General features: G+C 44.7%; 1 protein-coding gene across 1 annotated transcript; it reads right to left on the minus strand.

The window, feature by feature from the left end:
- Window positions 1-3,840: 3,840 nt before the first annotated feature.
- Window positions 3,841-5,832, minus strand: LOC133348364 (beta-2 adrenergic receptor-like). The gene is made up of 2 exons (XM_061561117.1): window positions 5,012-5,832; window positions 3,841-3,904 (listed from the first exon to the last, which is right to left on the minus strand). The coding sequence occupies exons 1-2, from the start codon at window positions 5,830-5,832 to the stop codon at window positions 3,841-3,843; spliced, it is 885 nt and encodes a 294-aa protein (XP_061417101.1).
- Window positions 5,833-23,828: the final 17,996 nt, after the last annotated feature.

A 23,828-nucleotide genomic window follows, 5' to 3' on the forward strand; every position in this document is an offset into this window, starting at 1 on the left:
TGTAGTGCTTAACGCTACGCTGCGCTACCAACCCGGCGAACCCAGTTCCATTCCCGCTCACGGCCACCACCGGTGACGATTATTTGAACCTCCCCTAGGTCCACTCAGCCTCAAACGAGTAACTGGTGTGGCGTATTAACATCGGCACTTGGGAGACAAAGGCGGCTGGGCGTGGTAGATCCAAGTCCCGGGCGAAGCCGGGTCATGTGTATGTGTTTATGTGTATGTCTGTGTGTCTGTATGCATGTGTGTATGTATGTGTGTGTATGTGTTTGTGTGTATGTCTGTGTGTGTATGTATGTCGGTTTTGCCGCCGTGGTGGATCCAAGTCCCGGGCGAAGCCGGGTCATGTGTATGTGTTTATGTGTATGTCTGTGTGTCTGTATGCATGTGTGTATGTATGTGTGTGTATGTGTTTGTGTGTATGTCTGTGTGTGTATGTATGTCGGTTTTGCCGCCGTGGTGGATCCAAGTCCCGGGCGAAGCCGGGTCATGTGTATGTGTGTATGTGTTTATGTGTATGTCTGTGTGTCTGTATGCATGTGTGTATGTATGTGTGTGCATGTGTTTGTGTGTATGTATGTGTGTGTGTATGTATGTGGGTTTTTTTGTATGTGTTTATGTGTATGTCTGCGTGCCTGTATGTATGTGTGTATGTACGTCTGTGGATGTGTTTGTGTGTATGTATGTGTGTGTCTATGTATGTGTGTGTATGTGTTTCTGTGTTTGTATGTGTGTGTATGTATGTGTGTTATGTGTCTGTCTGTGTGTCTGCATGTATGTGTGTGTGTATTGTGTATGTGTTTGTGTGTGTTGTGTGTTTACGCTCGCATTACACAAATGTATATTTGTGTAATGTAGATACAAGTCCCGGGCGAAGCCGGGTAGTACAGCTAGTACTTATTTAAAGTTGCACATTTTGATGTGACGTCATATTTCTCAACCCCTCCCCTCGTCACACATCGTCACAAATGTCTGACCCCCCCCCCCCCAGGTGCGTGACGTCATTTATGGACGGCCCCTTACCAGCAAGGGCATCAACGTCTGATACGACGTCTTCAGCGAAACTCTGAAAAAGTTAGGCCATGCCAGGCAATCTTTAGGGGTCCCAAAAGTTCAGAAGCTGTGAATGATTATCGTGGTGTTCAACATTTCAGAATAACCACGCTGGGCCCAAACTCGTTGTGCTGAGACTTACCCTCTCCACACGCACTTTCAGAAGGTATTCGGGACAAATGTCAATGCATTGACTCATTCATTCATGTTAGATTCTTGTAGCTCGCAAGACCACGGACATAAGAGACAAGGCTTGTTTCTAAATCCGTACAGTGTTTATTTTAAATGGCTTCGCATTCCTATAGCCAGGAGAGGCGGCTACGTTTACCACAAAGTACTGTAAAGAAAGAATTTGATTATGGAATCTAAGCACGTCCCTGAATCTCAACAATTTCATAATATTGTAAGGGGGGTGGTTAACAAATAGTTACCGCTCTTATTGTTACACAATTCACATTAATCTAAACGTATAGTATATTGTAAATACACATATAGATCAACATCACTTCGATACTACACATGATAAAATGACACGAATTTCGGTGCACTATGTTAAAATGTATTTCTCACAGCAATTGGCCTCTCAGTGTTAACGTTGTGGAATGACTTGCCTGCAATTTGTCTATTACGAGTAACGCGTTGCTGTTGTGATATTGGCGACACAGATCGCATAAGATAACACAATGAAACCAAATGAAAGAATTGCATGAAGAGATATGCTCTCTCTCTCCAAAGATATTTACAGGGAGTTCAGAAAGTATGTTTTGCCAAAATGGCATTGGAGAAATAAAGGCAGAATAATCATTAGAGGAAAGGATGAAACCATCTCAGATTGTTTTGGCTCAAAGCTCCAGTGAATATAAATAAGGTGCAGGGCAAGTACAATTCTAAAACAGGTTTTTAAATCGGTTTGTCACATTTTATTAGGTTGATGTCAAAGTTGCTCTGCCCAATGTGGTGCCCATACATTGTGATTGTTACGCAAAACCGCTTAAGTTGTACATTTAACTGTCCTAAATATATATTTTTTCGATTTATATGTTCGACTCATATTGCACCTTATGGGTTTTCACTTCTTAACCGGTTAACCGAGTCCACCCTGGAAGGAGAGACCTCAAGCCCCAATGGGTTCTCACATTCTTCGCCATGTTACCAGAACGTAAAATGTACTATCGAATGTAAAGGTTGCAAAGGGCGGTTGAGAATTGGTTTAGGATGTGCCTTCCTTCATCGGTTCTCTCTGTTGCCGCTCAAGAGCGATTTACATGGTGGTCGAGATGCCTTGTGACCCATATTGATTTGACCCCCTAACATTTTTTCTTTTACATATTAATAAACGTTTTAAATTAGCCTTACTTTAACAAAAAAATAGTTTTAGAGCATTAAATTGGGGGGGGGGGGGGGGGGGTGGTCACAGGACATTTGGACCACTCTGGCGTTCAAAATCTCGACGCCCTCCAGTGATCAGAGCGGACAACAACACGATGCAAGACCGCGTTTCAAGTTTCATTGATTAGGTATGGCCCCGTGAGCCATGCGGCTCTAGAGTCGGGTGCAACCGGAACAAACAACATATGAACAGAGAACATCTTAAAGCGACGACGCGCAACAGAAACATCGTGGATAAACCAGCAAATCTTCCAGAAAAAAACCCCACCGTATTACAACGCTGTGTGCAAAAATCTCAGGTTGCGCCGCATTGCAACCGTATCGTGTTTACTGTACGTTGTGTTGAACCTCTTTCGCACCGTACGTACACAGCCGTGCTCATCGTCAACGGCGGCACCGATACATCCGATCGCCGTTGTTTTATTTACCGCATGTACCTCGACGCATGATGCCAACAACCACCATTGTTGTGGCTTTCTAACAAAGGGGGGGGGGGAGATCAGGTTAGCAATTGGAGTTGTTTTCCAGATCGCAACAAGCGGTGGGCCACCCCACGATCGAGTCGCCGATTGTGCCTCTTGGCGAGTGGCGGGGTGTTGTTCTCTTTCTCCGGGAGAGGAGGAATCTTGGAAGTCGGCATCGCCAGTGACAAGAAGAAGCAGAAGAATGGAGTTTCACGACGATAAATGTGCAACGTTGTCAGTCGCGCATCACCGCCGCCGCGTGTCTTCACCAAGGGCCGTGCCGTGATGTGCTCGCGGTCTTACGCGAGGAACAAATGTCACGCGTTGTGTTGCACGTCTTTCTCACGGGAACCGTGCCGGATTGTCCTCGTAGCGAGAGTAGCTACATATGCAGCGACGGGCCCAGCGCTTTGAAGCTATCAATTCCGGTTCAGCGATTCTGCACTTGCTCTATTACTATAGTACTATACTGCCTTCAAGTTTTATGAACGAGTGGGTGTCTAAGGTTAGCGATTTGTCGTATTATCTGGCTGTATAGCGAATGAGAAAATACAATTACATTAGTATGCAAGTAAAAACAAATTTCGATTTAAAGCTTTCGTGACTGCAGGGAGTCATCTTCTTGGTTCTTTCGGTAAAGTCACGCAGAATGGAAATGATAAAATAATAAAAATAAAACATAATAAAATAATTCTCACGACGTTTCGGCCACAACGCAAGCAGCCGTCCTCTTCACCTGAGGACGGCTGCTTGCGTCGTGAGAATTATTTTATTATGTTTTATTATTATTTTATTATTTCCATTCTACGTGACTTTACCGAAAGAACCAAGAAGACAATATATAGAAATGTGTGCTCCGTAAATCATGTCATCATCATCACGTGGTGTGGGAACACGGGAGCACAATCGCAGAGCCACGTCCCCGTTATATTTATGAGTTCTGCAGGCGGGCAGAAGCTGCTCCAACTTGACAATCACCGGGTTGGACTTGGGATCTAAAGAAAAACAATCACAATGTCATCACGTTTATCTTGAACTTCTTTTTAAACGTCGTTTTTGATTTTGTAAGTTATATTCATTACGGTGTGCGACGGGTTTTTTTTTTTATAAAATGCCAAAGGACATCTGCTTGTTTTTCCAAGCCCAGGCAAAAGGTGTGAGTTAACATTGGCATTTGTATGTTAATTTGGAACTACACTCAGATATAAACTGTTATATGTTTAACCATTGAACCATAAAATAACCCCATTTGGATGTATCACCTCGCATTCACGCGTCTCTTGGTGTCTTCAACTAAAAGCGACAGCCGATATAAAAGATGACGTTTACAGCTTATGCAAATTATTTGGTGGTGCTACTGCTGCATTAGCAGCGGTGCACATGCACAGTTAACGAAAACACTCAACACACTCGTTCATAACAATGTGGCTTTAAAATAAAAAAAATATATAATCGGCGACGATTCGGGTAATGGCCCTTCATGGCTGATTTTATACGTATATTTTACTTTCTATACTCTCTGGTTCTTTCGGTAAAGTCACGTAGGTAGAAAAATAATAAAAGAAAAGACGACGTTTCGGTCGCAACACAAGCGGCCGTCTTCAGGTGAGAAGGCTGTGTCGTTGATAAGAGAGTTGAGTTATTTTTCATCTTATGTTGTTAGTTTAAAGGTTAATTGTATAGATTGTTTAGCATGTAATGATATACCCAACCGTCTGGATGAATTGTTTCCCATTTGGCTTCGCGATTCTACACGAGACAATTTTATGGGTCTTTTCACCATATTTTTTTAAATATTATTTTACTTTGCTCTACGTTCGTTTTGGTAAATTTTTGCTCCATAGGTCACTCTATTGTTTCGTTAGTCACCATTTGCACAAATCAAAAATGATTGATTCACACGCGCATGATTTGATGCGTGCATTGTGTACCGTGAGAACGCATTGTTATCGAGGAGTTGATGCAATGTCACATGCCTAATGATCATCATAAGCAAAACAAATTGCAGAACTGAAGACGTAATATTTAAACAATGTTATACATTGATGCGATACAGTGTGGCGACATGTTTAAACAAAACACAAAACACCTCTCGTATTTACCTTTTGCGACGTAGGCGATTTGCTAGGTCGTTGAGAGACGCTCTCGTCAGAGGACTTCCGGCCAGGAAGATGATCGGAGTGCTGAGTGTGTTCATCACTCTGATGTTCGACAAGATGAGTAAGTGTTCTTTGGGGAAACGTTGGCAGACGTTTGCCGTGGAGCAAATAGCTGTATATATCATCGAAGGTGCCCAAAAGGTGATGAAGATAGCAGCGGCCAATACAATGAGCAAAGTGGAATTGTTTTTGGAGCTCCTGGCATTGTACCCGTCCCTTTCTTGCTGCTTTTTAACGATGACATAAATTCTCACATTTAAAGTCACAATTGACCCAATCATCAAAATTGAAAAGGCTGTGGTGGAGTAACCTCGAGAAGCCACGCTGTAGTTTGTCGGCGCTTGCGACTGCAGGCTGAGTAACGTGAGCGGAATGAGCCAAACGAAGGCAATGATCACCACAACTTTGGCCCTCGTCATTACCCGCACGTATCTAAACGGGTGCTGCACTGCGTAATACCTGTCAATCACAGCGCCCAGAAAGGTGATCATGGAAATGCTGTGAATTGACAAGAAGACCTCCTCCGGGCTTCTGTAAGATATGTTGCCATCGTCCGCGTTACGGTGCAGCCCGTTGTAGAGCCAGCCGGCGCCCACAAGCAAATCGCTGAGCGAGATGCTCAACGTGTAAAGGTAGTTGTTTTTTCTCAGAAGGGTGCTGGAATTCAGCAACGCGACAATCAGCAAGAGGTTTGTCAGGACGATGCTCGTTGCATAGACAGTGTTGAGCGTCATGAGAGCCACGTTGTCGAGTGTGTAGGACATGTTGTGTGAGAAGAGTGAGTGCGTGCGCGCGCGTGGCGGTGTCTTTACAAGGCAGGGAGACTTAAGTGAGCTGTAGGCTTCCAGCCGGACCGTATGCGGATTGCTCGCGTCACAAGAGGAACAGTTAGAATATATAGGTTTCGAAATTCCCTGCAGGCCTTTCAGAGGCTTGCCTTGTGGGAATTGCATTTGAGACAAACGTGGGTTGTGTATGTGTGTGTATATTGTGGGGAGCGGTGGCACAATGGTTAGCGCGCTGCGCTATGAACACGGCGATCCAAGTTCGATTCCTGCTCACGGCCAGCATCGGTGAGGATCATCTGAACCGGTCCTGGGCCTCCTCTAGCTCGACTCAGCCTCAAATGAGTTTCCCGGTGCGGTGTGCGGATATCAGCACGAGGAAGACAAAGGCAGCCACTCACGCCCTCATGTGTCGTGCCGGCTATCATAGGTGCTCGCTAACAGTTGTGTAAGGTACCCTTGATTCACAGTGGTGACATTAAAAGCTTCAGGTGCAGTCTTTGTGGTGGGGTAACGGTGGCGCAGTTGTAAACAACACTCCACCAAGAACCCAGCAACCTCAGTTTGGTTCCCAACCATGGCAAACATCAGTGGAAAGGGATTTATTGACCGGTCATAGGCCTCCGTTCACCAGCCCGCAAGGACCAGTAGTGGTGAAGTATGGTCAAACAACCCCCATGACCGACATGGTCTGAGAAGGCCTTCATCCAGCAGTGGATTGACAAAGGCCTGTACATTATTGCTTTCATGATTATTGCTTACATACACAGCAGATCATATGTCAAAAGTTTGTCCATGTTCATTGCCCTTAATATTTCTTTGGTATTGTGTGGCGATACTTAATCACACGATAATCACCTACTGGAACAATTGTCCACAAGCTATTATTGCATGCAACAGCTGTTTGTTTTTGTTTTAATTTTGTTCTTGAAATTATGTACATGAACCCATCTGATAGGCCGTCCTTCGAGGAGATGAGGCGATTAATCAGCTGTGGATTGTGACATGAGATCACGATGAGATGGTGACGCCTTGGAAAGGCCTTCAATCCCGCCGTTGATTGTTCAAGGCTGATTTTCTATGGTAGTGACTGTAAGAGGGTCTGTGTAGATAGATAGATCGTTTATTGTCATTGTCACCAGTACAACGAAATTCAAAATGCTCACCAGTCAGGGCATCATTCATAAATTTAAATTAAATAAAACAAGAAAATAAAAATAAAATTAAATGAAAGATAATCAATTTATACTATATATAAAAACAGCCCAAGTATACCCACATACCCACATAAGGTTACACTTTGTCATTGCACATCTCTATTTCACAATCAATTGTAAACACTATTACTTAATAATTAATTAGCATTATTGAGTGTGGTGATCGCTGTAGGATAAAAGCTCTGTTTGAATCTGTTTGTCCTTGTTTTGACTGATCTGAATCGTCTGCCTGATGGCAACAGCTCAAACAGTGAGTGTCCAGGGTGAGAAGAGTCCTTTATAATGTTCTGTGCTTTTTTGATGCAACGTGAACTGTGTAGTTCTTCCAGTGTGGGGAGATGGCAGCCGGCGATCTTTTGGGCTGTGTTGATGACCCTCTGGAGCGCTTTCCTCTGAGCCACTGTGCAGCTGGTGTACCATACACAGATGCAGTATGTAAGAATGCTCTCGATGGAGGCTCGGTAGAAGGACACCAGCAGTTTCTGTGTGATGTTATTATTCCTGAGAATTCTCAGGAAGTAAAGTCTCTGCTGGGCCTTTTTCAGAAGCTCAGTGCTGTTGGCGCTCCAGGTCAGGCCCTCCCCAATGTGGACTCCCAGGAAGCAGAAGTCTGCCACCCTCTCCACACAGTCCCCGCTGATGATTAGTGGTGGAGTGTCCGTTTTCTTTCTCCTGTAGTCTATTATGAGCTCCTTGGTCTTTGCGGTGTTAAGGAGCAGGTTGTTGCCACAATGGTGTTGCTATGGTGGACGGTGGCACAGTCATGTGTGTAGAGGGAGTAGAGCAGGGGGCTCAGTACACAGCCCTGGGGGGAGCCGGTACTGAGGCTCAGGGCTGTGGATGTATGACGGCCCACTCTGACCCTCTGTCTGCGGCCCGAGAGGAAACTATATATCCACATGCAGGTGGAATGTGGAATCCCCAGGTCGCCCAGTTTTTCCACCAGTTTGTGTGGGAGGATGGTGTTGAACGCAGAACTGTAATCCACGAAGAGCATCCGCACATAGCTCCCCTGCTGCTCCAGGTGTGACAGTGCAGCATGTAGTGCTGTGACCACGGCGTCCTCCGTGGATCGGTTCGCTCTGTAGGCAAACTGGTGGGGGTCAAGGTTTCGGGGCAAGCTTCCTATGATGTGACTCCGGACCAGTTTTTCAAAGCACTTCATCACCACCGGCGTGAGTGCTACTGGCCGGTAGTCGTTGTAGCTGGAAATGCGGGACTATGGTGGAGGACTTTAGGCAGGTTGGTACGGTGGACTGTTCCAGAGACAGGTTGAAAATCCTTGTGAAGACTCCAGCCAGCTCGTGTGTTGCAACTGTTTTATGTGAATCGACATGGAAGCATTATTTAAATCGCGTGGATTTTTTTCCCGGTGCTCTGGTTCTTCCTTCCACATTTAGAAACGTGCGTTTAGAGTATTTGGCTGCTATACATTTCCACATCATCAGCCACTTCGTTGAACCTATCATTTGCGGCCAGGTCGCTTCTGCAAAAGAGCTATACAGCTCGGTGGGCCTTACCTGGTAAAATAAAAAGCTTAGTTTAGGTCAGTAAATTGGTATTATTTTTTTACGTGTGTGAGTGTTCACGTCAAAACGTTCAACTTTAGACTTCTTAAATCACTTTGTGAGATATTTAAAATCCTGTCACAGGTAGTGTACCATATTAAGTGCAATTATTTCACGTGCCAAAATGTTACCGCTCTTGCCACGTGGTAACCATGAATTCATGATGCCTCTGGTCAGTTCTCAGAAGCCAAGCGGAGTCGATCCTGCGTAGTGATTCGATGGGCAGCAACCAAGCACAGAGAGTTGTGTTATATAGTTCTCACCTCTACATAATAATAGGCTAAGTCAACCATTCTACACAACAAAGGCCCATTCCTAACAGCGTACTTCAGCCGCACCGAACCTCACAAAAATAATATTCAGGGCCTACCTTGGCCCCTCCCACTCTCAACCAGTATATATACAAATACTGTGTTCTTGGAATGTATCTCACTTGATACAGCTATCGTGCTGTGACGGTTCCACCTGAAGACGGAAGCTTGTGTTGCCTCCGAAACGTCGTGATTTTTATTTTATTTTACTTTTTATTAATTTAAATTTTTTACCTACGTGACTTTACCGAAAAAACCTAAGAATATGAATCCTTGCAGTCACGAAAGCTTTAAATCTAGAATTAATGTTATATAGTTGTTGTGTTCTGCGGGTTTAGCTGGTGGGGAGCAGAGGGCAGTTCAACACAGTGTATTGTTTTACTCTACTATACTGTACTTCTATGCTCCTACATATATGCGGTCTCCCTTCACCAGTCTGCACAGTGTGACCAGCGTGGTGAAGTATGTGATCAAGTAACCCATCCACGACCCAAGTCAACTTTGCTGGATTGTAAGGTGTTCATCCGGCAGTGGATTGACAACCGGCTGGAAACAACAACAACAACAACCGCCATTCGCCATTTTGTGGCGGTGACGTCACCTCGGCGGCTGTGCCACGCTAGGTTGTACAATAATAAACACCACACGTGCAACAAAGTATTATCGAAAGTCCCATTGTCACAACTCCCGCTGTTTGAGCATGAATCCCACACTTTATTTGCAGTATACAATAACGCACGTGACATCTTCACAAAGTAGATAACACAACACTTCAATAACAAAAATCAAGTCCAGCCAGCCTAAAGTGCCTATTGTCAATGGGTCTAAAGAAGTTGAAGTACTGTCTATCATTCAATGGTGTCGCCATCATAAATCGTAACAATACATGTTTCGTGAAAACCCCCTTTGTGAGGCCATTACTGGATGATGGTCTTCCCAATGGAGGTTGTTTGACCAGACTTCATCATGCAGGTCAGTGGGGGGGGGGGGGGGGGCGGTCGGTGAACAGGGAGACCCATGAACATATCAGTAGTGATGTATTCTTTATTTTACCACGAGTGAAATCACGACCAATTCAAGTGTACAAATATAGGCCACGTTTAACAAATTAATACAGTCCAATGCGCATAAGCCGAAGTAAACAAAACGGGTAAATGGTACCTACATTTATAAATATAGAAAACTGTAATAGAGTAGGGCCAGGAATGGAACTCATGTTCTGGGTTCATAGTGCAGTGATCTAACTCCTGCTTAGCAGTATTAAATTAGCAGTTATTGATTATATAAAGTACCCCGTGATGTGAATTTTATTTTCGGATGATACATAATTTCCACATAGAATGTACACATTTGCTCAATGTTCATCATCAAGAAAAACAATCTTAAAAGTGGCTGTTAGTGAGCACTAATATAAAAAGCACATGTTTAAAATACAGTGTTTAAGATGCTTCATAATTTGTTTGTTTTGGGTTCGACTGTAATTTTCAGCTGTGCCTTCTGCCACCCGACACAGCCAATGAAATAAAGTTGTCACGTGGACAAATATGCCAATTGATTTCGGGTTTTCAGCAAACCGATTGAATTGTTAGAAAGCAAGCATGTTTTTTTCAAATATATAGACAAAATAATAATCATAATAATAGTCGTGAAGGTCTACGTGTCTGCATTAACAGCTACAAAGCACACTCTTTAGAGTGCTTGACTAATTTCTAAAAAAAATTGTTCAAATCCCAGTCGAGCCAATGACTCATTGGGAGGTGAGGGCCATACAATTAGTAGCACTTTGTGTGCAAAGTCGAAAGTGGTAATATTTAATAGAGTTTGGCCCCACCATAGCAATGTGGAATTTACACCACTCCTGGCCCAGTCTCCAATGTAAGCGCCTCCTTGTTGCTCGTTTGACGGAATAGTTACTGTGAATGTACGTCTAAACTGCGAGTAGAGCGAACATTAGTCCTTTGACGTTTACGTCCTTTTACATATATATTCCTGATTCTTTTGGTAAAGTCACATAGATAGAAAATAAAATTATAATAAAAACCACGACGTTTCAATCGTTTGTATTTATAATTTATTTAAACTTTTATTTTCTATCAACGTGACTTTACCTAAAGAACCAAGAATATTAATTCCTGCAGTCACGAAAGTTGTACGTCCTTTTACATATGTTTAGTGGATACTTTCAAATGTAGGCTGGTATACTGTTATCATTGAAGCCAATATGCATGCTTGTTTATTTTTTCATGATTGTAGGCAACCAATTGTGCTATCCTGTAATTCTTTATTCTACGGTATACTGCACCTCCATGAATTCATCTGCTTTTTACGCTTTATTAGCGAATTGAAGTGAACTAATGCCATCTGCTGACAAGACGCAGTATTGAAATCTTTAACCTGTCCTGCTAGCATGTTGTTTACTTATGTACAATATAAATTAATATGAACTCATAAGAATTCCAAATGCGTATTAATGGTACAGATTTTTACTTTTCGATTCTTGCAACTGTATTTATTTACAGGCTCTAGTCTGGGGAAACATAATAGCCACACGTCAATAAGTACATAATTTTTACATTGAGACAAAGAGGAATTATCCTATCATCCATAGTGCCAACTACAGCTGTGCAATTGCATCATGGGAAACGGTTACGCGCTGTGTCTCATGCAGTGCTTTTACATTACTCATGAAATTTGAACGTATGTAGTTAATGTATTTTACGGATTTATGTTTACGTGATTTGCTTACCTTTCCTATACTTGTCAGTCCTATCGTGTTTATGTGTTGTTTGTTGTTGTACTTTCTGACCCCGCTCCTACTGGACGCCTCTGAAAACAACTTCGTAGCTCGTCGGATTTCTTCCAGGATAAATAAAGATTCTGTTTGATTTTCTTTTCATATTTTCCCCTAATTTCACCCCTTTCGTGCAAAATCAGCATCACCTTCCGAGACCCAAGTCTCCCTTTGGGATGTCTCTCGTTGAGCAGTACAACCCTTCGTGTTGGAGAAAGACCGACGGAGCCAGCTCTCAGATCCCGTCAAGTGACCTGTGGTCCACATAGACCTCGGCAAGGTAAGGTAATTTACCCTTTTTACCGGGTAAAAGGGTAAAGGGTAAAGATGTCGACATGCCAAGGGGTAAGGTAAAGGGTAGGGTAAAGGTAGCTCGGAAGAATTACCCGGTAGGGTAACGGTAGCGCGAAGTATTACCCGGTAAATACAGTACCTAGTTTACCACTAAAAACTCCGTGGCCTACATTTAATAAGTAATATTAAAACAAACTTGATAAAAAAAACACGCTTTTATGAAATGTACGAGTAATGACAGAACTCCAGGAAGTGGCCCCGAAGCTTGCCATTTACAGCCAACGTGAGTTGAGCGTGGACAATTAGACCCAAGCCGAAACATAACAAATAAAAATGATTGTTTAGAAATATATAGATTTTTTTAATGATAGAATATAGTATTGTCATCAGTATTACCTAAGTATACCAAGTTTGCAGTCGATACCACATTAGGAAGTGGGTACAAATTGAGTTTCAAGGTTTGAGGATACAATAACGACAACAACAACAGACAGAGTGAGTTAAAAGAAAGCTTGTAAAATTGGAATAATCGAGAGTATTCTATATGATTAAAGCGCTCTACCTTGTAGCATTTACCGTTATAAACCTTGTTCATGTGTAGTTGTTCCCTAGTAATTACCCTGTAATCGGGTAATTTGTATGGGGTAAGGGTAAAAGGTAGGGTAAATGTAAACTCGTTGCTTTTTACCTTTTACCTTGTACCTTACCTGCTAAAGGGTAAAAGGTAGGGTAGAGTGATTGTATTGTCGTAAGGTAAAATGTAGGGTAAAGGTAGGCTCGTTGTTTTTACCTTTAAACTTTTACCTTACCTTGCCGAGGCCTAGGTCCGTCCACACACAAACAGCACTTCCCACTCGCTCTGCATATGAGAGTGAGGTTTTTTGAGTGAGATTCGTCGCACGAATGTGTTAACTGGGTTAAAATAGGCTTTTTGTTTGCATTTCGACTGCAAGCATTGTGGTTAATGCAGACATGAATCCTTGTAAAAAGGTTTCAGTTTTGTTGCCAGAAAAAAGGGGGAAAACCCCTATTATTATATTTTGGCCCTGGCAAAGGAGGTCTAATGATGTAGATGCTCACCCCGAGCTCTCATTACTTTGATAGTGCAGCATTGTCTTTGAGCTGTTCGCCTTTTGGCGTCCTCTGGTCGAGCACCAATTGGGTCGAGGCTCAAAAGAAAGCCGTCCCAATCAGTTTCAAGGACAATGCATATATTATCAGTGTGTTTTTGTTTGCATTTCGACTGCAAGTATTGTGGTTAATGCAGACATGAATTCTTGTAAAAAGGTTTCAGTTTTGTTGCCAGAAAAAAGGGGAAAACCCCTATTATTATAAGCTTGCTAGTCAACACCATCATCATCATCCTCCGGTGCACGTTGTTAACGTAGTTAACAACCTCAAACGACTCACAGAAAACAATGGGACATCTACTTACCAACTCTCCGCTGTACACATTCCCTAGAAACATCTCTGAATTTAACTCTGCACATCCAAAAGATCTCGACTGGATATCAAAACTCAGCGTCCAGTTGCTATTCCTCGGTACGACAATCATCATCATCACCACCATCATCACTCCAGCGTGTTGCCAGGTCGGTTGATGTACCGGGTTTCTCCACGCTCTTCCATAACATTCAACGTAAATCTCTTTCCTGGACGGCCCCTCGAGTCTTTCCCCCCTGTCTGTATGCACACTTGATATGCCTCTCTTTTAAGTATTACACGAAGCCTTGTTTCCATGAGGCCTTCACCACTTCCAGTGTCGCTCTTCCTCTTCTCGAATTTCCTCATTCTCTTCCACATTTTTCACTCTGTACTATTCCATTTTTCGATTTAAAGCTTTCGTGACTGCAGGGATTCATCTTCTTGGTTCTTTCGGTAAAGTCACGTAGAAGGGAAGTAATAAAATAATAAAAATAAAACATAATAAAACAATTCTCACGACGTTTCGGCCACAACGCAAGCAGCCGTCCTCAGGTGAAAACCAGGTCCGTCGAGGCGACAGAGTCTGAATGAAACAGCACACGAGCTTGGAGCATATATATAAGCTGAGCGCATTGACAAATGAATTTGCCTATCAAAAGGAATTTAGCATATTTATGGGAAATGCAGGAATGTGATTAGTCCTGCATATGCATGTGCATTATGCAGGATTAACAGCATCAAAGGGAGCTGCAGTTACTGCTGCTGCTGAAATTACTGCTGCTGCTGCAGTTTCTGCTGCTGCTGCAGTTACTGCTGCTGCTGCAGTTGCTGCTGCACTTGCTGCTGCTGCTGCACTTGCTGCTGCTGCAGTTGCTGCCTTATCCATTTTAATATAACACTATGTATTATTCTACCCACCCTAATGTGTATCACACTGCTATATGTTTACTATACAATTACGACACCATACATTACTCTGCATACTGCACCATGCCAGTGAGTGGAACGCGGTCTGAAAGTCACCGTAAACGTGAACACAATCAGTTAAGATCCGAAATGGTTTATTACGTCCTTCCAATGATTGCTAAGCCAGTATCCATCTTCTCGGTTGAAATTGTCTCTGTGTTTGTATATGTGGATCGCCTCATGAACGAATCTCTCATGATAGCCAGATGGCTTGCAGAGAACCTCTGTCTTGGAGAAGTCAATGTCATGTGAGCCCACTGAATTGTAACAGTGATCTGCCACGGCTGAGGTGTTTGTCCTACCGTGTTTCAGGTCTGCCTTATGTTCACGGATGCGGTCCGAGACATGTCGTTTGGTTTCCCCAATGTAACTGCTACCACAGAGGGAACTTAGTTTGTAGACGCCAGGGTACTGTATGTCTGGAACCACATCTTTTACAGACGGGACCAGATCACGGATTTTATGTACTGTGTTGAATCGGACCTGGATCTTGTGTTTAATCAGGATTTTGGAGATCTTTTTTGTGACCCCAGCAATGTAGGGTAAGGTGATGGTCTTGAAAGGCTCCTGAACAGGATCCTTCTTGATGGTTGGAGTGATGGCTTTGCGGATTGTGTAGTCGGAGTAACCATTAGCCTTAAGAGCTTGGCGTACGTGTTTGAGTTCACTGGAAATGTGTTCATGGTCGGATATGCATCCATCCCAGAAGAATTCCCTCATCAAGACTCTATATCATAGAGCCCAATGCATATCCGACCATGAACACATTTCCAGTGAACTCAAACACGTACGCCAAGCTCTTAAGGCTAATGGTTACTCCGACTACACAATCCGCAAAGCCATCACTCCAACCATCAAGAAGGATCCTGTTCAGGAGCCTTTCAAGACCATCACCTTACCCTACATTGCTGGGGTCACAAAAAAGATCTCCAAAATCCTGATTAAACACAAGATCCAGGTCCGATTCAACACAGTACATAAAATCCGTGATCTGGTCCCGTCTGTAAAAGATGTGGTTCCAGACATACAGTACCCTGGCGTCTACAAACTAAGTTCCCTCTGTGGTAGCAGTTACATTGGGGAAACCAAACGACATGTCTCGGACCGCATCCGTGAACATAAGGCAGACCTGAAACACGGTAGGACAAACACCTCAGCCGTGGCAGATCACTGTTTCAATTCAGTGGGCTCACATGACATTGACTTCTCCAAGACAGAGGTTCTCTGCAAGCCATCTGGCTATCATGAGAGATTCTTTCATGAGGCGATCCACATATACAAACACAGAGACAATTTCAACCGAGAAGATGGATTCTGGCTTAGCAATCATTGGAAGGACATAATAAACCATTTCGGATCTTAACTGATTGTGTTCACGTTTACGGTGACTTTCAGACCGCGTTCCACTCACTGGCATGGTGCAGTGTGCAGAGTAATGTATGGTGTCGTAATTGTATAGTAAACATATAGCAGTGTGATACACATTAGGGTGGGTGGAATAATACATAGTGTTATATTAAAATGGATAAGGCAGCAACTGCAGCAGCAGCAAGTGCAGCAGCAGCAGCAAGTGCAGCAGCAACTGCAGCAGCAGCAGTAACTGCAGCAGCAGCAGAAACTGCAGCAGCAGCAGTAATTTCAGCAGCAGCAGTAACTGCAGCTCCCTTTGATGCTGTTAATCCTGCATAATGCACATGCATATGCAGGACTAATCACATTCCTGCATTTCCCATAAATATGCTAAATTCCTTTTGACATGCAAATTCCTTTGTCAATGCGCCCAGCTTATATATATGCTCCAAGCTCGTGTGCTGTTTCATTCAGACTCTGTCGCCTCGACGGACCTGGTTTTCACCTGAGGACGGCTGCTTGCGTTGTGGCCGAAACGTCGTGAGAATTGTTTTATTATGTTTTATTTTTATTATTTTATTACTTCCCTTCTACGTGACTTTACCGAAAGAACCAAGAAGATGTACTATTCCAGTTTGCTATCACTGTGCTTCTTAATAGCCTCATGTTTTTGCTGCCTGTATATTACATTCGCGTATTACTTGAAGTTGCACCTCGCACAAGCGTAGAGCAAGGTCCGAGGCCCCAATGCAATGACGAATCACAATTGAACACAGCTCTACACATGGGTGGCAGCAGCTGCAGCAGCAGCACACGTGAACTTGGAAGCGCAATGGAGCGTCTTGAGTTTATGCTGCGCAGGTCAGCCTTGTTGCAAAATGTGAGTCGTACACCACCTTGCAGCTCTCTTGGCACTACATTGTCCCACACGAGATCTTATACACTCTGGTGATGATGGTGACTTCATATGGCAACTTATAGATTCAGTTCTGTGATTCGGCCGTTAAATTGCTTTGTCTTGAACTTGTTTGAGAGTTGGTGGATTACAGATCACCTTCAGATGAATATTTGGGGCAGTGCGAAGTTCCATGCTTCGTGGTTTGGTTGTTCGCGCACAGCGTCTTTGATTCTCCACTCGTGCACCAGGCGTCAGTTGTCCACCGCATACTCTGGGATTTGTGTGGATCTGGTCAAGCGATGCCCAATGTTTCCGTGGGGTGATGAGCTGTATGTAGAGGAAGCCGGCAGTGTGGTGGTGGGGTCACTGATGAGCTGTGTGTAGAGGAAGCCGGCAGTGTGGTGGTGGGGTCACTGATGAGCTGTGTGTAGAGGCGGCAGTGTGATGGTGGGGTCACTGATGAGCTGTGTGGAGAGGAAGCCGGCAGTGTGGTGGTGGGGTCACTGATGAGCCGTGTGTAGAGGAAGCCGGCAGTGTGATGGTGGGGTCACTGATGAGCTGTGTGGAGAGGAAGCCGGCAGTGTGATGGTGGGGTCACTGATGAGCCGTGTGTAGAGGAAGCCGGCAGTGTGGTGGTGGGGTCACTGATGAGCTGTGTGTAGATGAAGCCAGCAGTGTTGGTGGTGGGTTCACTGATGAGCCGTGTGTAGAGGAAGCCGGCAGTGTGGTAGTGGGGTCACTGATGAGCTGTGTGTAGATGAAGCCGGCAGTGTTGGTGGTGGGGTCACTGATGAGCTGTGTGTAGATGAAGCCGGGCCGTGTGGTGGTGGGGTCACTGATGAGTTGTGTGTAGATGAAGCCGGGCAGTGTGGTGGTGGGGTCACTGATGAGCTGTGTGTAGAGGAAGCCGGCAGTGTGGTGGTGGGGTCACTGATGAGCTGTGTGTAGAGGAAGCCGGCAGTGTGGTGGTGGGGTCACTGATGAGCTGTGTTTAGATGAAGCCGGCAGTGTGGTGGTGGGTTCACTGATGAGCTGTGTGTAGAGGAAGCCGGCAGTGTGGTGGTGAGGTCACTGATGAGCTGTATGTAGAGGAAGCCGGCAGTGTGGTGGTGGGGTCACTGATGAGCCGTGTGTAGATGAAGCCGGCAGTGTGGCGGTGGAGTCACTGATGAGCTGTGTGTAGAGGAAGCCGACAGTGTGGTGGTGGGGTCACTGATGAGCTGTGTGTAGATGAAGCCGGCAGTGTGGTGGTGAGGTCACTGATGAGCCGTGTGTAGATGAAGCCGGCATTGTGGTGGTGGGGTCACTGATGAGCCGTGTGTAGAGGAAGCCGGCAGTGTGGTGGTGGGGTCACTGATGAGTTGTGTGTAGAGGAAGCCGGCAGTGTGGTGGTGGAGTCACTGATGAGCTGTGTGTAGAGGAAGCCGGCAGTGTGGTGGTGGGTTCACTGATGAGCTGTGTGTAGAGGAAGCGGGCAGTGTGGTGGTGGGGTCACTGATGAGCTGTGTGTAGAGGAAGCCGGCAGTGTGGTGGTGGAGTCACTGATGAGCTGTGTGTAGAGGAAGCCGGCAGTGTGGTGGTGGGGTCACTGATGAGCTGTGTGGAGAGGAAGCCAGCAGTGTGGTGGTGGGGTCACTGATGAGCTGTGTGGAGAGGAAGCCAGCAGTGTTGGTGGTGGGTTCACTGATGAGCCGTGTGTAGAGGAAGCCGGCAGTGTGGTGGTGGGGTCACTGATGAGCTGTGTGTAGATGAAGCCGGCAGTGTTGGTGGTGGGTTCACTGATGAGCCGTGTGTAGAGGAAGCCGGCAGTGTGGTGGTGGGGTCACTGATGAGCTGTGTGTAGATGAAGCCGGCAGTGTGGTGGTGGGGTCACTGATGCGCCGTGTGTAGAGGAAGCCGGCAGTGTGGTGGTGGGGTCACTGATGAGCCGTGTGTAGAGGAAGCTGGCAGTGTGGTGGTGGGGTCACTGATGAGCTGTGTGTAGAGGAAGCCGGGCAGTGTGGTGGTGGGGTCACTGATGAGCTGTGTGTAGAAGAAGCCGGCAGTGTGGTGGTGGGGTCACTGATGAGCTGTGTGTAGAGGAAGCCGGGCAGTGTGGTGGTGGGGTCACTGATGAGCTGTGTGTAGAGGAAGCCGGGCAGTGTGGTGGTGGGGTCACTGATGAGCTGTGTGTAGAGGAAGCCGGCAGTGTGGTGGTGGGGTCACTGATGAGCTGTGTGTAGAGGAAGCCGGCAGTGTGGTGGTGGGTTCACTGATGATGTGAAGCGATCTCGTAATTTCTCCTCAATTTCATATTTTGTATTCTTCGCAGCCAATCATCTTCATCATAATCACTATTTCAGCTTTTTGTCCAAATCACCCCAGGGATGTGATCGATGCAGCCAGATCTCGCAAGCTAAGCCGGGATGGAGCATCGATGGTTGTTGGATGAGCGACCGCCATGCACACCCAGGTTGTCACGGCAGGCTGCGATGGCTGCGCTATGTAGTTCAGTGGAGCTAAATCCACTGTTGCAGTGTACTCCTATGCTCCCCAGCCTTCACCAACCCGCACTGGCCAGCGTGGCGATGTATGGTCAAATCAATCCCACTGTCTGCCAGCAGTCTGGGGGAGGCCCTCATCCAGCAGTGGATTATCAAAATGCCTGTGCGTGTACAATCACCGTGACTCTCCTCCCTCCGCGAATCGTCGTTCTGTAGTCTTCGATACGGGGAATTTTTATTCTCTATCCAATATTGTTACTTTCGTTTCATATCACGTCACCACACCATCAGCAAACAGCCCGACATTTACCTTGCGTTTTCCTTTTTTTTCTCTTCTTACCCGACACCGGTTCTAATCCGTTAGGGTCAGTGCTGGATTATCCGAGTAGAAAAAGTAGCTACATATGTCGTAGCTACTACATATGTAGTAGCTGCTACATGTGTAGTAGCTACAAATGTAGTATCTACTGGGCCCCGCACTTTCAAAGGCCCCCGCTCTAAACGCTTTCAAGCTATCAATTCCGGTTCAGTGATTCTGCACTTGCTCTATTGCTATAGTACTATACTGCCTTCAACTTTTGTGAACGACTGGGTGTTTAAGGTTAGCGATTTATCGTATTATCTGGCTGTATAGCACATGAAAAAATACAATTACTTTACTATGCAAGTAAAAAAAATTGTGTTTGAATATTTACGTTTTTTTTTATTTTAGGGCCCCTTTATAACATTTGCTACAGGCCCCGCACTATCTTAATCCGGCACTGATTAGGGTTATGAAAAACAGGGCTGATAAACAAACATGACCTTGTTTAGATCACGCCCCCCCCCACCATCAATTGTTTGAACTTACCACAGATTGACTTTATAGATATCGTATTCTCCGGATTTAATCATTAAAACGCTCGGGGAATTAAGACGCACACAACAACAGCAACATTACTTTGCCCTATGCGAAGACAATTATACAGACCTGGTCCACACGTAACACACACACACACCGATTGAATTATATGCTTTAAAATGCAGGAGGAGAAGTTGACCCTGAATTGTGGAGCATACGACACCCCTGATTTTTTCTATCACTTCTCTTCCTTGCTGCCTTCCTCATCAGTTTAAAATCGAACACGTTCAAAGAGATTCGTAACAAACAAAAAATACATGAAATACAGAAGAAGCTGGTCTCCACGTTTATTATTATTATATATCGCTGTGACAATGACTGCGAAACAAGGTCACTGTTACTCTGTTCACTTCTTCATTTGAAGCGTTTTCCGAACGGCCAGTAAGATTATCGCCGGCACGCGTTTTCTTGCTGAAAGCAACGCAACGCGATTTGCTGGAAGCGAGAAAGGAATCCACTTATGTCTGGTCGAGGCTCGTGGGCTGAACCTGCGATCTGAAAAACAACAGCAGTGTCGTAGTCAGCAAGGCGTTCGTGTTTTGTTAACGTTTAACAGTGTCGCCAAGTGACGTACACATAAGTGTGTGTATGAACACAGTTGCACTGGTTGTGCATTATTGCGTAGAATCATGGGTTAAAAGTAAATACAGACAGAAGGTCGTTCTGTGCTCTGCGTCCGCATACTGCATATACTGCATCGTGAAGAAAATTTGATGTCGTGACGCTTAGAAAACATGTCATCTCAAATATATTCTATTCACAAATGTAAATAAGTTCAAGAAGCCATTGCATCATGTTGCAGTCCGATTCGCTTGCGATCACTGATGAACATTTCTAAAAGGCAATCTTCAGTCCTCTTTCATGTCGGGACCCATCAGAAAGGTTTTTAGAAGGTATAATTTTAAATATACAAGTTTATTCTCAGAGTAAATATATGTTCTTATTAACATGTAATATTTCTACATTTTTTTCCTCTTCAAAAATAAGTGCTAGATCACTTGTGTACCATTCATGTAAAACTCATGAACTTGTAGAACAAAGAACCATGTTAACACCAGTATAACATAATTATACCTTGTGCTGTAGGAGTATGATTTGATGAGCATAAGTCTTACTCTTATTATAGTAGGAACATAAGAAAATGAGCGAGTTATAATTACACTATGTTTTGCAGTCGGAGCATCATTAGCATGTTATAATGTTATCTGTTGAACTACAGTTTACAAATATAACATTAATATCAGACTGCTTAAAGCCTTCCTTGAAAATGTGAATTTGAAGTCACTGCAAAGCCCTCTGCCTAGGATCACCAAACGAGTAAACACACATTGGAAATGAGTTTCGGGTATTATATATAATTCTTGAACGATTTACTTCTTAAAATGTAAAACAATTGATATGACAATACAATACATTTAACGAATGAGCCAACATCAATGCTTGCATTACCTTCTTATCTTCAAAAAGGTGAACACATTCATAAGGGAGGCCCTGGTCATCGGGCTTCCGAACAGGAAAATGAGCGGCGTGGTGATGGCGTTGAACATTCGAATTACGACGACCGCGTTCGTAGATCCCTCTAAAAAAGACGAGCATATCTCAAAGCCGTAGCATATGCACACGTAGACTATGCCGGGAGTCCAGAGGGTGATGAATATCATGGACGCAAACACAATGAGCTGAGCGGACTGCTTTTGGGATGTGTTGTTGTCCTGATGTTGTCTGTTTTGTTGCAATCGGCAGATTAAGTAAAGCCTGACGTTCAAAATCACCATCACCCCGAGCATCGCGACTGAAAACAATATGGTGATGTAACCTTGGAACGTTTTTTCTTTCTTGTTGGGAAATATAATTTTCAAGACCACAGTTGCAATGGGCCCGAGCCAGGTGATCGCGATGATTGCCACGGCCTTAATCCTGGTCATCTTTTGCGAGTACTTGAACGGATACTTCACGCACAGGTACCTGTCGATCATGGAAGCCAACACGGTGATCAGCGAAATTCCGTGGACAGTTGTGTGCACGTTTCTCGGACTGTAAAGGGGTCCAAAGGTGTCATTTTCGTCGTAGAGAGCGATGTAGAACCAGCCAGCGCCCACCATCAGTTCACTGATGGTGATGCTCAACGTGTAGAGGTGGTTGTTCCTCCTCAGGAGGGCCGCTGAGCCCAGGAGCGCCATCAAGAGCAACACGTTGCTCAAAGTGCAGCACGTTGCCAGACACATGTGGAATACGATGAGCGCGATGTTGCCCGGTGTTGCCTCCAGATTAACGAGTGCCACAGACATGGCCTGGCGGTGTTGGAGATGAAATGACGACAAGGAGGTCGTTCACATCCCCCGCACGCGGATTATCGCTGCACATTGGCGTGGTGCTTGCCCTGCGAGTTCTATCGAGTATATATGGGTTTTATCATTCCCCGTGGACCGTTTGGAGCTGGAGCTTGTGGGGGATAATACGGCCTAAAATTGGAACGATGTACGTCTTACGAACGTGGAAATGATGATGCTGATGGTGGTGGCACAAGGCAATGAACCGAGATCATCTGCTGGGTTCAGCAGCAAATTAATCCTACACAAGGGGCCATGCATTTTTTTTCTTTGGATTCCCAAGAGGAAATAAATAGATCGGGGTCTGCCCAAGTGATGGCTGTGGAGAACACCCACACTCGTCAATGGGCAATTAACGTCTACTCAGTATAGCTATGCCGATAATCATCGTCACAGTTAATCCACTGCTGGATAAAAGCCTTCCTCCCAAGCCCCGTCGCTCATCTCTCGATCTCCTGTGATGTAAATAATCCACCTTGCACCTGCGCACAATACTGATGTCTTTGCTCCACCTCCACGGTGGACATCCTTGTCGGGCGCGTCCTCTCCTTCGTTAGTCTCGACCCCATCCTCTTGTAGTGACGCGCCCCGCCAAGTCCACTAACCCTTAGCAGTCAACGTAATATATTCAAGCTGTGTACGTTCTCAAATCGCTCCTCATTCTCTCTCTCTATCAATCAGTGTCACTCCAAGCAAGCATCTCTCGACGCTTATTTTTGCACTTTTCACCTCGCGTGGCATTTCTTTTGTTAATTTCCACATTTCTGATCCACGCGTCATATGCGTTTAATAAGAACACTGATTAAGGACGTTCTTAATTAGAAAACATGACGCTGCTTTCATAATCGAGTTCAGCTGTCCAAAAGTACTGCAACCCCACTCTCGTCCACATCTTCTATTCTAAAATAAACTAAAAACTAAACTATTTTAATTTTACCAGGTAATGCCCACTGAATTTTGATGTTGCGATCGAAACGTCGTAGTTTTTTGTTGTTATTTCTTTTTGAACCTATCTACGTGACTTTACCGAAAGACCCAAAGAATATGAATTCCTGCAGTCACGAAAGCTTTAGGCCAAGATATTCCAACGTTGCACCTGATGAGTTGATGAGTTAATGATGACGTCACCCTGCTGCTGCTCTATATAAGACCGGGAGCCAGAGCAGAGCCTCACCATTCTGGCGAATTGCCCGATGATGCTGGATGCAATTACCAGCGAAACGTCGTGCTACTCAAAATATGTAAATGTTGTGGTTTCACGCTTCAACACACCGGTGGGCTTAAGCAAGTGAACTATTGTTTTTTGTCAACGTGACACTTTTTTACTGATTGGCCGTGTCGGGTGGTGGAGGGTTACGACACATTTATAAATAACGCGATCTAAACCCAAAAACGTTGATTATGAATATTCCAACATGTTCCGCGAAATCGTCGGTTTAGC

Source organism: Lethenteron reissneri, chromosome 27, assembly GCF_015708825.2.
Source record: "Lethenteron reissneri isolate LAM-NWPU_2019-01 chromosome 27, ASM1570882v1, whole genome shotgun sequence".
Lineage (NCBI taxonomy): Eukaryota > Metazoa > Chordata > Hyperoartia > Petromyzontiformes > Petromyzontidae > Lethenteron > Lethenteron reissneri.